Source organism: Physeter macrocephalus, chromosome 19, assembly GCF_002837175.3.
Source record: "Physeter macrocephalus isolate SW-GA chromosome 19, ASM283717v5, whole genome shotgun sequence".
Classification (NCBI taxonomy): Eukaryota; Metazoa; Chordata; class Mammalia; order Artiodactyla; family Physeteridae; genus Physeter; species Physeter macrocephalus.
In genome coordinates this window covers 49100692-49114915 of record NC_041232.1, presented here as the reverse complement: position 1 = coordinate 49114915, position 14224 = coordinate 49100692, and the positions used below count along the sequence as shown (strand labels likewise).

The following is a 14224-nucleotide window of genomic DNA, read 5'->3' as shown; positions in this document are numbered from 1 at the left end:
AACGGGAGAGGCCACAACAGTGAGAGGCCTGCGTACCACAAAAAAAAAAAAAAAAAAAAAAAGAAGAAGTCAAAGCTGAACAATGGAAGTAGGCAGGCTGAGGGGCTGCACGAGCTAACGCGAGGAGTGGCTGGAGTGTGGTCTTCCGTTAGCACAGTGAGAGCCCAGCCCAAGTGCAGTCAGGGATCTGAGTTCGAGAGGAGGAGGTTAAGGGAGGGTGAAGAAGTTCTGTTTTGTTCAGCTAAGAAGGAGGGAGACACAGATGGATATGTGGGAAGTGAAGCCTGGGGGCAAGTAATTAGCGAAGCATTTACTCAATTAGAGACAGGAAAGACTGAAGACAGACACCTGTGAGAGGAGTATTCAGTTCGCCCAGTTCATTCATCTATTGCTTCAGTGGCACTGGCCACAGCGTGAGGCTCCAAAGACCCAGTGATGGAATCCAGGGAGCTCACAGATGACGGGACTCAGACATGCGCCCTGTGGTATCTTAAATTCCATTCCAGAGGTGAGCACAGAGAACTTTACAGAGGAGAGCCCTTGACTGCAGTGAGGGCTCATCTGGAGGATCTCCCTGGCAGGAGGAGACACCAGATGGGAAACAGAGACATGGGGAGTAGATGTGGGGCAACAACGCATCCTGAGATAGAAGCAATAGGTCCAGGGGCAAAGATGCAGAAGAGACTTGCCCCCAGAACACAATCACAGGGGAGACAGCTGCAGCCAAGGACAGGGAGGTGGGCGGCAGAGGCCAGGTCCAGAAGGGCCTCAACGTTATACTGAGAGATTCAGACGTAACTCAGACACCTACACGGAACCAGCATGAGAAGGACTTGGTCAGCCCCTCTGGTGGGAATCTAGAAGATGGACCAAGCAGCAGGTGGTGCCCATGACAGCTGTTACAATTTTTCCAGAAGAAAAAGTTCAGGTTGGCCTGAATCAAGGCCAACCCCAAACCCCAAGGCACTTCTGAGACATGCAACATGAGGCAGCAGTGGTGACTCAGGGTCACGCCTGTAGCTGTGGGAAGATGAGAAATGAGGACTCATCTCCAGAAACGCTGTCACTGAGAAGGGCTCTGCTCTGGGAAAAAGATGCGGGCGTGCATGGTTGAACAAGTTTAAAAATGGGACAAGAACGTGCAGGTGGGATGGATTGTTGGCCTGCCTTTCTGCCAATCCCCCTCAGACAGGAAGGCACCCATGAAGGGGATGTCCACTCGGCTAGAACTATCACAGACAGAAAATCCTTTAAGTATGTGAAAGAGACGGGAACTGAAGAGATATGGACCGCACCCTAGGGTGTAAAATCATGCCAGAAAGAACGATGAACCTACGGAGACACAAGCTCAATGCAAGCTCCATCTTCTCCACGAAGCCTCATCCTGCTTCTCCTGACCCTGCCCTGCCTGGCACAGCGGCCTCACCCGCCTCCCCTGACTCTCTGTCCCTCTTCCCTGTGGGTGACAGCTTGGAGTTTGCCTGCACTCCTGTCCTAGCCCTCTTCGCTAAGCTTGTGACTTGCCCAGGGGAGAAGCAGAGGGAAGGTTTAGGAGAGAAGGATAAGACAGAACCCGACAAAGATGCTTGCACACGTGCACAAGGGGGCTTGTCCCTAACAGCACGGTTTGTAATAGCAGAACCCTGGAAACGAACCCAACTGTCTGCCAACAGAAGATGAACAAGGCAACTTGTGCTTCCTCCATACAATGGTTATTCACTCAGAGTTACCTCGGTCACGCCCACACCTATCCCGCTCTCACTAAGACAGCCGCAGCATGATACACACAGCATGATAACATGCATATACAGTTCATAGAAAAGAATATCACATATTGTTGGTAAATATTCACCATTAGTATGGAAACGTGCATTTGCATGATAAACACTATATGTGACATTCAGTAGAGAGGGGACCCGGGGTGGAGTAGGAAGACTGGCTGGTATTGAGCAGAACACGAGACTTCAGTTACATCCGTAGTAGGAATTTTTTTTTTAATCTGAAGTAAATATGGAAAAATATTGTGATTTGATAACTTTTTTTACTTATTATGCTTGAAATATTTGGTATGGTAAAAATACTCAACTGATATTTTGACAGAATTTACATTGTACTCTAAAGAGACTTTTCTTTTTGTAGTCAGTAAAAGGCATAAACTTGTCTGCATCTAATTCCACAAGCAATGTAAAAACAGAACCTGAGAGTACTTTTTTCTTTCTTTTACCTGAAATATCTGCTTCAGGGAGAAAAGGGCCCTTCTTAACTCTCGTCCACTGGAGTTGTATAGTTTTTCTGAAATAAAGAATACAACATATACAATTAATTAAAGTGACTCGACAGATGGCAAAAACACAGAGAGGATATGAACAACCAATGAATTTCCACTGGAAAGGTGAGTAAAACAAATTCATTTCATGCAGGATATCGACCTTACCCCCAGTGGTGCAAAGGACAGTCCAGCTGTTGCAGGACGCAGGAAGAGGAGATTGTAAGTTGTGGGAAAGATGCCCTGATCTGCACCCTCAGTCCTCACCTCCCTCTCTCCAGAGCTCTATTTCCAGCTGTCGACAGACTACTATACTTGGTAGCCAACTATATCTGGAAAGTTAACACAGCCAAAACAGAACCTCCTTCCTTGCCTCACAGCCCCTGCACCACCATGCTTTCTGCAGTTGGGCTCAGAAAGCTTCAAGCTGCCTCCTTTTCCCTGTGATCCAATGATCCAAGAGCAGCCGAGTGGCTCTAAGGACTGACTAGCTCCCTTGGTGACGGCCCTTCCAGCAGGAACCCAGCCTTAGCTCTGCCTGCACCCAGGCTCTCACTCATGTGAGACGGGTTCAAGGATGGGTCCTGGCCCAGAGCAAGGCAGATGGAGGAGCCCCTGTCAGTACCCTGGGGCTCGACACTCAGACCAACTTCTACAACTGGTCGCACTTAACATGTACTAGTTGGGCCAGGCCTCACGCATAAGGAGGGGAGCTCGATCCAGGACCCACCCTCCAGAGGTCATAGTGAGGCAGGAGAGGCAGATGAGCATGCCACAATTCCCCACTGGTCAGTGGGTGGCCCTACGATGCCCTGAAGGAGCGTCCCATTCTTCTGGTGTGTGCATACTCCCAGGAGCATGGATTCCACTCAGCTTCCCAGAACCCAAGCTTGGCCCCGACCCAGGTGGCTCAGGTGCCTGGGGTTGGGTTCCTAACACTTCACGCCAGACCGCCCCAAGGTAAATCGTCCAGCACATATTTACTGAGCACCTGCCAGGCACTGAGGGTACAGTAGTAAAGAGTGAACTTACAGCATAGACTAAACAATCAGACAGCCTGCAGTTCAAACCTGGCGTCACCACCCACGGCTATGCGATCTTGAGCAAAGTATTTTCTCTCTCTCGGCCTTGGATTCCTTATCCGTAAAATGGGAACAGACAATAGTAGATTTAGAGGAGAATGGTTTTGCATTCAATCAAGCACTGATATGATGGAGTAGAATGCAAAATTATTTAAAAAATTGAGAATAATAGAGTTCAAAGCAATGTCACATGCATGGCCAGCAACCCTCGGCTTCGATGACAGCCTATGGGGGGGGGACTAGGGGGTGGGGTAATGGACAGAGCCACATTCTCCTCTTGTGTGAGTGGCATGGACTTGAGTGGAAGGGGATGGAACACTCAGATCTAAATGACTTAGCAGAAGTCTGGCTGTGAGAAGGACATGCCTGCTTTGCACTATGGCTCGAGAAGTGAACAGGCTCCCATCTGAGAGACACTTAAAATGACGGAGCGGCGAGGCTCAGCACGTGAATGGCAGTAGTTTCCTCGAAGGCCTCCCTACGGACATCCTGCCCGCTTCCTTCTTCCCATTCACCCTCCAGACCAAGGCCAGAAAGACTGGGTGAAGATGACCACCTGACGACATCACGGCCCCCGTTTAAACTCTTCAGTGGCTGCCCGCCGCACTGAGCAGGAAATCCAAAATCCTTTAAGTGGCCTGTCAAGCCCTTGGTCACGCAGCCCCGGCGCCCCTCCCTCTCTGTGCTGCAGACACCCTGGTCTCTCACGCCTGAGACGGCGAGGCTCCTCCAGACTCACAACCTATACACACAGCTTAAGGGACAGAGGCAGGATTCTGTGGGGTTGGGGTCTGGGGGGTGGTGTCTGACCCCCAAGGCCTCCTAGTTGTTTGCCCACCATGGAATCTCCCACCTGTAAATACAATATGCAGTCCACAGTCACTTGTTAATTATGAAGAGTTTCAATTAAGAGAGAACCCCTCACCTTCCTGAACAGAAGGAGCCGGGAAGACTCCAAAGGAATCCACCATCCCCAAACTAAACGTCTAATTCATCATAGACCCTAAACACTGAGGCCCGATGACTCACAAGCTGACCTGTAAAGTATATGCGTGGCCTCAAAGGCCATGAGTAATAAATAGAGTGAACTGCATCACCCTGCAGTAGAACCCAGGTCCCTGGGGAGATCACTTCTTCCTCCAGTTTCTAAAGCTAATGTCTCAGAATTCTCAAATCCCAGAGGAACAGACTTTGTTTTTAGCCAGTACCACTTCTAATAAGAATAAAGCTCTCAGATGCCAAGCATGGGGCTACGTACACCCTGAAGAACAAGGGCAGATTTAGCTTATCCGGGAAGAGCATCAGTAGAGGAGAGAGTCAATTCCAGGTACTTCTTTATAAGGTAATAAAGCTTGCATTACTTTCTTGCTTATACACCACCAGACGACAGGCAGAAATATGTCTTACATAGATTCACAATATCCCAGTCTCCTTTAGTTATCAGCGATTTGTCACGGCTTCCAATTCATGCAAATGAGAATTATGGTTTGCTGTGTTCTGACTGCTAAGGTTTTACTGCTTGGTGCTATAATCAAAATAATCATTTTTAAACAAGGATTAAGCATTCTTTTATTGAAGTATAGTTGATTTACAATGTTATGCTAGTTTCTGGTATACAGCAAAGTGATTCAGTTATACACATATATATATTCTTTTTCATATTCTTCTCCATTATGGTTTATTACAGGACATTGAATATAGTTCCCTATACTATACAATAGGACCTTGTTGTTTATCCATTTTATATATATATATATATATATATAGCAGTTTGCAACTGCTAGTCTGAAACTCCCAGTCCAACCCTCCCCCGCCACCCCTCTCCCTTGGCAACCACAAATCTGTTCTCTGCATCTGTGCATCTGTTTTGTAGGTAAGTTCATCTGTGTCATATTTTAGATTCCACACATAAGTGATATCATATGGTATTTGTCTTTCTCTTTCTGACTTACTTTGCTTAGTATGATAATCTCTAGGTCCATCCATGTTGCTGCAAATGGCATTTTTTCACTCTTTTTTAGGGCTGAGTAATATTTCATCATATATATGTACCACAGCTTCTTTATCCATTCATCTGCGGATGGACACTTAGGTTGCTTCCATGTATTGGTTATTGCAAACAGTGCTGCTATGAACATAGGGGTGCATGTATCTTTTTGAATTATAGTTTTGTCCAGATACATGCCCAGGAGTGGGATTGCTGGATCATATGGTAACTCTATTCTTAGTGTTTTGAGGAACCTCCATATGGTTCTCCATAGTGACTACACCAATTTACATTCCCACCAACAGTGTAGGAGGGGTCAAATAGGGATTAAGTATTAATAGAAAAAAATTCAGCAGAGAATGACAACTTTTTGTTGAGGATTTTTACATCTATATTCATGAGGAACATTAATCTATAGTTTTTGTTTCTTGTAATGTTGTTGACATTGAGGCAATGCTGACCTCATGAGTTGAGAGTACTCCCTCCTCCTCTACTTTAAGAAATAGTTTGTGTAAACTTGGTATTACTTATTCCTTAAATGTTTGGCAGAATTCTCCAGTGAAGCTACCTGCACCTGGAGTTCTCTTTAATAAAAGTTTTTAAACTATGGATTCAATTTCTTCAATTAACATAGGGCTATTCTAATTATATATTTCTTCTTGAATGAGCTTTGGTAATTTGTATCTTTCAAGAAATTTCTCGGACTTCCCTGGTGGCACAGTGGTTAAGAATCTGCCTGCCAATGCAGGGGACACGGGTTTGATCCCTGGTCCAGGAAGATCCCACATGCCACGGAGCAACTAAGCCTGGGCACCACAACTACTGAGCCTGCGCTCTAGAGTCCGCGAGCCACAACTACTGAGCCCGCGTGCCACAACTACTGAAGCCCACACTCCCAGAGCCCGTGCTCCACAATAAGAGAAGCCACCGCAATGAGAAGCCCACACACCACAATGAAGCGTAGCCCCTGCTCGCCACAACTAGAGAAAGCCCACGCGCAGCAACGAAGACACAACGAAGCCAAAAAACAAACAAATAAATAAATCTATTTTTTAAAAAAGAAATTTATCCATTTCATCTAAATTGTTAAATATATGGACATAAAGTTGTTCATAATAGTCCCTTATCCTTCTATTGACTATAGCAACCTCCTCTCTTTTATCCTTGATACTGGTAATCTGTCTTTCCTCCATTATGCTTGGTCAGTCAGGCTAAAGATGTATAAATTTTATCAATCTTTTCAAAGAATCAGGCTTTGATTTCATTCCTTTTTTCATTGCTTTTCTGATTTCTATTTCATTGATTGCATTTGGCTTAATTTGCTCTTTTTTTCTAGTTTCTGATGGTAAAAACTTAACAACTAATCTGAGACCTTTCTTCTTATCAAATGTAAGTATTTGATGCTAAAAATTTCTCTCTAAGCAGCACTTCAGCTGCATTCTACAAATTTACATGTATTGTTTTTATTTTCGTCCGATTCAAAATTGAATGAATCTTGAACATTTCTTTCATTTCAAAAGGGAATAACTTAATACTGTGGGGGTTTTTGTTGTTGTTGTTAACCTCTGGTTTATTTAGAAGTATACTGCTTAGCTTCCAAATATTTGAGGATTTTCCAGATATCTTTCCGTTACCAATTTCTAGTTTAATTTCTTTATGGTGAGAACATAGACCTTACATGATATCAATTATTTTAAACTTATTAAGGTTTATTTTATGGCCCAGAATATGGTTTATCTTGATGACTGCCTCATGTACACATGAAAAGAATGTGTATTCTGCTGTTATTGGCTGAACCATTCTGTAAAAATTCACTAGGTCAAGTTGAATGATAGTGCTGTTCAGGTCTTCTTCTCTTACCAAGTTTCTGTTTCTCTGTTCTATATTTTACTATGAGAGCAGTATTGAAATCTCTATTATACTGAATTTGTCTATTCCTTCCTTCAGCTTTATGAGTTTTTGCTTTAGGTCCTTTGAAGGTCAGTTGTTGGGTACACTCACAATTAGGATGGCTATGGCTTTTAGGTTAAGTGACCTTTTATCATTTGTAATGTCTCTCTTCATCCCTGGCAATATTCCTTTTTAAAGTCTACTTTTCTAATACTTATACAGTTAGTCAGTGTTTGGTTAGTGTTTACATGGTGTATCTTTTTACATCCTTCTATTTCTAACCTGTCTATATAGAGTTTCATGTAGGTACAGTTGCAACTTGCTTTCATCCAATCTATCTTTTAATTGGTATGCATTCTCTGTATTTTTAACCTCTAGGACATCACAAATGACTCCTCTGTGGCACTAGAACAGAAGACCTCAGGGAGGCCTCACCCTTTGATGAGAAACATCCTTGTACAAATGCCAAAGATATCTTCGAGTGGTGCCAAAAGTCTCTCCCCCTCCATTTTTTGCCAAGTGTCTTAATTAAAACAAACAACTATTTCTATTCAAGGAGTAAGTACTTTTCATCCCAATTGTCTCTAATTTTTTTAAATTAGTTTTACATTTTATTTAAATAATCGTATATTTCAAACAAAGCTGAATTAAAAAATAGTATGGTTTCCAAATAATTCTTTCTTTAAAGTGAGAAAATTATAACTACCACTTCAGAGAGCAAGTTATAAATTTTAATGTAGTTTTGTTTTTTTAATATCAAAGCTCAAAAGATCACCTAACCTATATAAGAATATTACATATTTTGGCTGAAATGTCCTTTAAAAATACTTTGTTTTTTAATTCCATAAGCTATAAAGCACCAGGTGAGGTCTAAATCAGAAATCCTTCCATCTGGCATCTGTTAAATTGTAGCTCTTTTTTGTTAACCTTTCATAAAAGTGATTGGCAGCAAAATAGATACCCTCTCCCAAAGTACTGCAAACCTTTCCATTTTCTGCACGATAAACATTTTAATAAATGTCATGAGTTGGTCCCCATATTATATGAGAACAATACTGGAATCGTCACCATTTTGGTTGAAATTTAAATGACCAAATACTCAAAGAAATATTACTCTAGAGTACTGATTTTTTTGGAAAAGGCAACTGATATTACCTCTCTAAAAAGAACCAACATCGTGGTATAAAATGAAATCACAATGCTTAATTAAAACTCAAACTTACCATCTATCTTAGAAACATAGGGTACCCAAAAGCCTCCATGCCCTACCTGACTTGTTCTGTTGATACTTGATATATGTCTTAGGAGACACCACTGTTTACCTAGAGGTTAGGAAGGATTAGGGATCAAGGATGTTTGTAAATGACATATAATTTGTCATTTTATGAGAGGTACCATTCCTGCTGGTAGAAGAGCAGCCAGCAGGTATTTTACCACGTCAGATACCACACCCAAACCAAAGACTGCTGACAGCCCTTCGATAAGAAGAGCCTACACAGGCCAAAGGAGAAGTGCTCCTTCCCACAGCCCAGGTCCTGGCTTCCTTGCTGCTGAGCTAGCCATGCTGTGGGTGCTGTGGTCTGGAGCTTTAACTGCTGGGGGACCCTCTGAGTTCAAGGCATTGGGTGTTCCATTTACATCTCATCCAGGCCTCACCATACGAAAGTCAGACTCACCATGGCTGTGCCGGCTTCCTCTTCATCTTAGACTAGAGTGTGAAGGGCTCACCTAGGAACAGAGGACGGCCTGCCAGCTTCCCAAGGGTATGCTTGATGTCTCTCCTGGATGCATGTCCAACAGAACATCAATCACACCTTTAGAAGTAGTCTGTCTATTCGGGTGTGATTCTCACTCCTGGGTTACATAGTGAATCCAAGGCTTCCTCAGTGAGTAGGACTGATAACCTTGGTGCGCCATTGGTCTGCCACCAGTGTCTGCAGGCTCTCCTCTCTCTATGTGGGGCTCGCGTGTGTGTCTCTGAGTCTGTGTATACAGGTGCAGATGCACCCTTGGCTTCAGCCCGTGGATGGTGGAGCAGATCTTGGAGTGCCTCTGATCCTCCTACCATACCCAATACACTGTGTGGACTGTCCTCATGGGTCCCAAGTCCCAAGGGAGGGAATTCTATGTGTGCACATTGCCTGAAAATCAGGCAATGCAAAAGAAAAAAAGACCTCAACTGCTGAGCACAGGGAGGGATGTGGAACCTAGCCTAAGCCAGCAAGAGGGCAGCTCCAGAGTCTCCACCTGTATGTGAACTTCACACTTCTCCCAGGAGCTCAGACAGAGGTGCTCCCTTCTCCTTGAACACCTCGGTCGTGAATGCATGCTGATGAGGGTGCAGCTCCTCCCAGGGGGTGGGGGGGGTGCGTGTAAGGAAAAAGATGGTTCTTGCCACCAAGACCTGGCTTCAGAGTCTCAAGTCGGAGCATCAGGGAAAAAGGTGCCTGGGGGACTAAGTAGTGAAATGTGGGACGCTTCTTGGCAAACATCAAAAGAGCACAGTCAAACTCAAAGCTGAACCTTCATATGGAAAATGTAAGGCTGGGATCAGGTTGGATTCTCAAAGGTTTACCATTCTCCCGAAGCTTTGACACTGCCAGTTCGGAAGTGTACAAAGAAGTCCCCTCCCACCAGCACAGCCCGGGGGTGGCCTGTAGCTCAGGGGAGCTCAGGCTGCAGAAGGTCCCATGGAAGAGGCAGCGCTGGTCCCAGCAGCTGGGGAGAAGCTGTAGGTGGGGGCAATTAAACATTTATTATTTTTAGGTCAAGCACACAGAGTGTGCTTGGCCAGTAAATGAACGTGCACATTCATTCTCCCCACCCTTCCAGGCTGAATCTGCCTGGGGTGCAGGCATTCGCCTTCGAGTAAAGGGCAGTTGGGAGCCTACAGGTGGTGGGGAAAGGAGGTGTAATCAGAACATCGTTTGTTAAAGTCTTTATAAGCCCTCCCATCTTTTCTCTCCGCAGTTCTTGCCATTTAAAATGAAATATGTTCCTTTAAGAGATGTAATTAGTGTATTACATGCTAAACTAGCTTATAATAACAAGGAGTTGAGGGCAAATTAAATAAAGGCCATCAGAGACCATTCCTGCTCTGTCTTTGAGAAGGAAACATGCATGGCACGAAAATCTCAGTGCTGAAAAGCACAACCACAGAGGTCCCATGCTTCCTGCTCAGCCAAGAGCACGATGAAGAAAACCTCAGTGTGAGGGGAAAGAAAGACCAGAACATGAGAAGGCACCAGTGAAAAAAACAGAGCCAACTTACATCGGTGAAAGAATGTGGAGGGGAAGAACCAAAGGCATGTGTGGGTGTGTCTGGGGAAGTGGACTAGTGAAAGACGCATCTAGAACATCATGCTTTCAGGCCCATAAAAATCACCGACTTCAATAATTACAGCACACCCTTTTCTCACCAAGAGGCAAACTCAGTAATCAAGCACTCCATGGGCAACTGGGACCAAGACACAGGGATCTCTCTTCTGCACGAGGAGACAATAACTTTCCTCCTACCCTTGGGCTGCTACGAAAGACATCACACGTAGAGAAGAGATTTATTCTTCAGCTAAATGCCATGCCTACATTTAAAAATCTGTTTGCACCAGCTACAGAGGGTGCAACCAGCATGGTTTTTCAGATGCAGCAATGAGAAATGAGCTCCTGCTTTGCCTGGATGTAGCTGTGACATTTGCTCTGCAGACTCCCCACTTAGAACTGGTAAAATGTGACAAAAGACAACCTGAAGGTCGGTGGCCAAGCTTAGGTTACGCTTCTCTCCCCAGCCAGGAACCCACAGCCCAAGTTACTGTCAAAACTGAGTGAGTCAAAAGAATTCAACTCTGGAAATTCTTCCCATGAATTCAAATGTGCCACATGATACACTGATGACTGGGAAGTATAACCCATTTCAACCTGAAACTGTTACTCAGTATAACAAGTTGATATTTTAAAGAAAAAAAAAAAAAAGTGGCACAGGAGAAACTATTTTTCAGTGAAAAAAAACTGCTGGGTCAGATTTTGGAAGCCATTTTTTCCAGTGATTGGAGTCACACTCTTTGAAAATCATACACAAGTCACAAAAAGATGCTCAGACACACAAAGTGTTGATCGTTTCAGAGAGTATGGGTACCCAGAAGGTCCCTATGGGCCTTCAGGAGATTCTATGGACCAAGAGGTAAGAATCCTTGAATCTAATCCAACATCTTCATTTCACAGGTGGAGGAACCAAGGCCAGAGAAGCGACATCATCGCTGGCCCCAGCGCTGGGACTACGGGCTCTCAGAAGTGGAGGAGAGTAACGGAAAATGCCTAGCAGAAATGGAAATGGCCTTATGTTCTGTTTGTACAATAAAAATAAACAACTGGACCACTGACATTTGCTCACATCCTAACCATGACACTCCTGTCACCACGTAAATTCAGAAGAAAACACTCACATATAAAAGCAACAGCTTCTGTTCTGGGGGACCGACCGTGACAAGTGCCAGTGGTGATGATGGTGAATCGGGATACATGAGGGCCCCCCACCCAGTTAGCCGAGGGGCAGCCTCCTCAGCCTTAGGGTGGAGAGGCTAAATGTGAATGATGAGAAGGTTCCAAGACCCGATGAGGCAAGACTGCTTAAGATGATCTTCTTTAATTCCAAATTCCCCTAGAGTGCAATCACCCTTTACATATCTGTAACATCATCCTCCTAACAATCCTTTCTTGATTATCTACTAAGCAGGGAGCATGCCGAGCACTGGGGTGACAGATGGAAATGAAGACACTCTCAGGCATCAAGGGTTGATGGCCAATTGGGAAGGACAGACATGTCCCCAGATAATGCCACTGTCACGTGAGAAGGACACGACGACACTAAGGGGCCGCAGAGGAAGGAGCGGAAAACCCTGTGAAGCTGGGGCTGGAGGTGGAGCTTCAGATGCGGTGACATGGAACAGACTTCGGAGGCTTGAGTGAAAATCCACCCGTGTGAGACGTGCTGTGCAGAAGGTGAACGTGAGGAAGAGAAGAGTAGTTGTGCAGCCTGCACGGCTGCGAAGTGTGTTCAAAGTGGACCACACTTCAGTGGGGCCAGGACACGGGCAGGTCACGCAGGGAGAACCTCAGGCTGATGATACCCGGAGGGTTCACGCGGGCGGGGCCCGAGCTGCTGTGCCCTGGAGTTTCAGCTTCATGTCTCTCAGGCAGGAAGGAACCCAATGAGACAGGGCTGTACAAACTTCACTGCCAGTCCAGTGAGCGAAGGCAGATAAACTGAAGGGAGTAGGGGCAGGAAACCAGTTAAGAGACCTCTGGAATCATGCAAGCAAGATGCCATAGGTCGGGAGAACAGCGGGGATGGAGAGGAGGGGTCGACTGGAGAGAGCTTTAGGGATACAGCTGACTGCGGGACCAAGCAGGTGAAAGACTCCCAGATTTCAGGCTTGGCCCACTGGGCTGGCAGCGGCGGGGTTTGGGGGGACACTCCCTGAGAGATGGGACACTGGAGGAGCTTGGACATTCACTGCCAGCAAGCAGTGCCCCTGCCTTGAAATGGACCCCGAGACAGCCGAATGCCATCCTTGTCTCTTTCGGAGACGATCTAGGGTCAGGAGAAGCCTCACTCTCCAGCCTTCAGGCTCCGACAGGGAACAGGGCTTCCCTGCCTCCTCCACCTCTCCCCTCCCTGTGTGCCAGGTCACCTCCTCCTGGAGACCCCTCCTTCGCCTTCCCAGCCCCTCTCTGTGAATCCTGGCATTCACCCATATTGTCACACTTGTCACGCGGGCTGGAATGAGTTCTGATGATGGTGGTGGTTTTTAACCCTACAAATCGGCCATTGTCCTTAATTTTTCACAATCAGTGTTTGTTTAAATATTCCCAACATGTAATGATTCTTTTGCAATTCTACCCCCTCACTAAACTGTGAGCACCTTGATGTCAGGGCCCATGAATAATTTACCTCTATACCCCCAGGATCTAATATCTCAATAAATGATTGATTAATGAATTGACCAAGTTGACTCTGGGGGCTGGAAAAAGAACCTAGGAGGAACACTCACCATCCACATTCCTAATACCCCCAACATCTGGCCTGGTTATGGCTTTATAGGTTCGCCCAACCTAAGAACATGCTAGAGTCTTGCTTTCTGTGAATGAGCCCAGCCCCCAAAGACACAGCCCCACTCCGCCATGACCCTGTGGCCACAGGGCCTAAGAAGACATGAAAAGCATATCCACAATCATAACTGCCAAAACTTGGAAGCAACCTTAGGGTCCTTCAGTTGGTGACTGGCTAACAAAATGTGGTACATCAGGCAATGGAATACTATTCACTGATAAAAAGATATGAGCTATCAAGTCACAAAAAAGACGTGGCAGAACCTTAAATGCATGTTACTAAGTGAATGAAGCCAATCTGAAAAGGCTGCGTACTGTATGATTCCTACAATATGACAGTCTGGAAAGGCAAAACCATGGCAACAATAAAAATATCAGTGGTTGCCGGGGACTCAGAGGGAAAGAGAAAAGAATGAATAGGTAGAGCATGGGGGATGTTTAGGGCAGTGAAACTATTCTACATGACACAGTAATGGTGGCTACATGTCATTACATATTTTTGTCCATACCCATAGAATGTACAACACAAAGAATGAACCTTAATGTAAACTACAAACTTTAGTTAATAAAAATGCATCAATTGCTGTTGTGTTGCTGAAACTAACACACAACATTGTTAATCAACTACATTCTAACACAAAATTAAAAAAATTTTTAAATGCAGCAATATTTATTCCTCAATTATAACAATGTACCACATTCGTGCAAGATATTGATAACAGGGGAAATTGGGGGAGGCTGGAGGGGCATATGGGAACTCTCTGTATTTCTTGCTCAATTTTTTCTGTAAAATTATAACTGCTCGGGCTTCCCTGGTGGCGCAGCGGTTGAGAGTCCGCCTGCCGATGCAGGGGACACGGGTTCGTGCCCCGGTCCGGGAAGATCCCACATGCC

The 14224-nt window shown here is 45.1% G+C and overlaps 1 protein-coding gene across 14 annotated transcripts in view; it reads right to left on the bottom strand.

Moving 5' to 3' along the window:
- FHOD3 (formin homology 2 domain containing 3) overlaps positions 1-14224 on the bottom strand; it is a 546814-nt gene that overhangs the window by 333800 nt on the left and 198790 nt on the right. For all 14 annotated transcript variants that reach the window (XM_055080580.1, XM_055080572.1, XM_055080570.1 and 11 more), the window contains exon 4: positions 2225-2292. Coding sequence is in view for 13 of the 14 variants with exons in the window: in XM_055080572.1 (XP_054936547.1) it covers positions 2225-2292 (68 nt within the window). In the remaining variant the exon portion in view is untranslated. The remainder of the gene's footprint in view (positions 1-2224; positions 2293-14224) is intronic.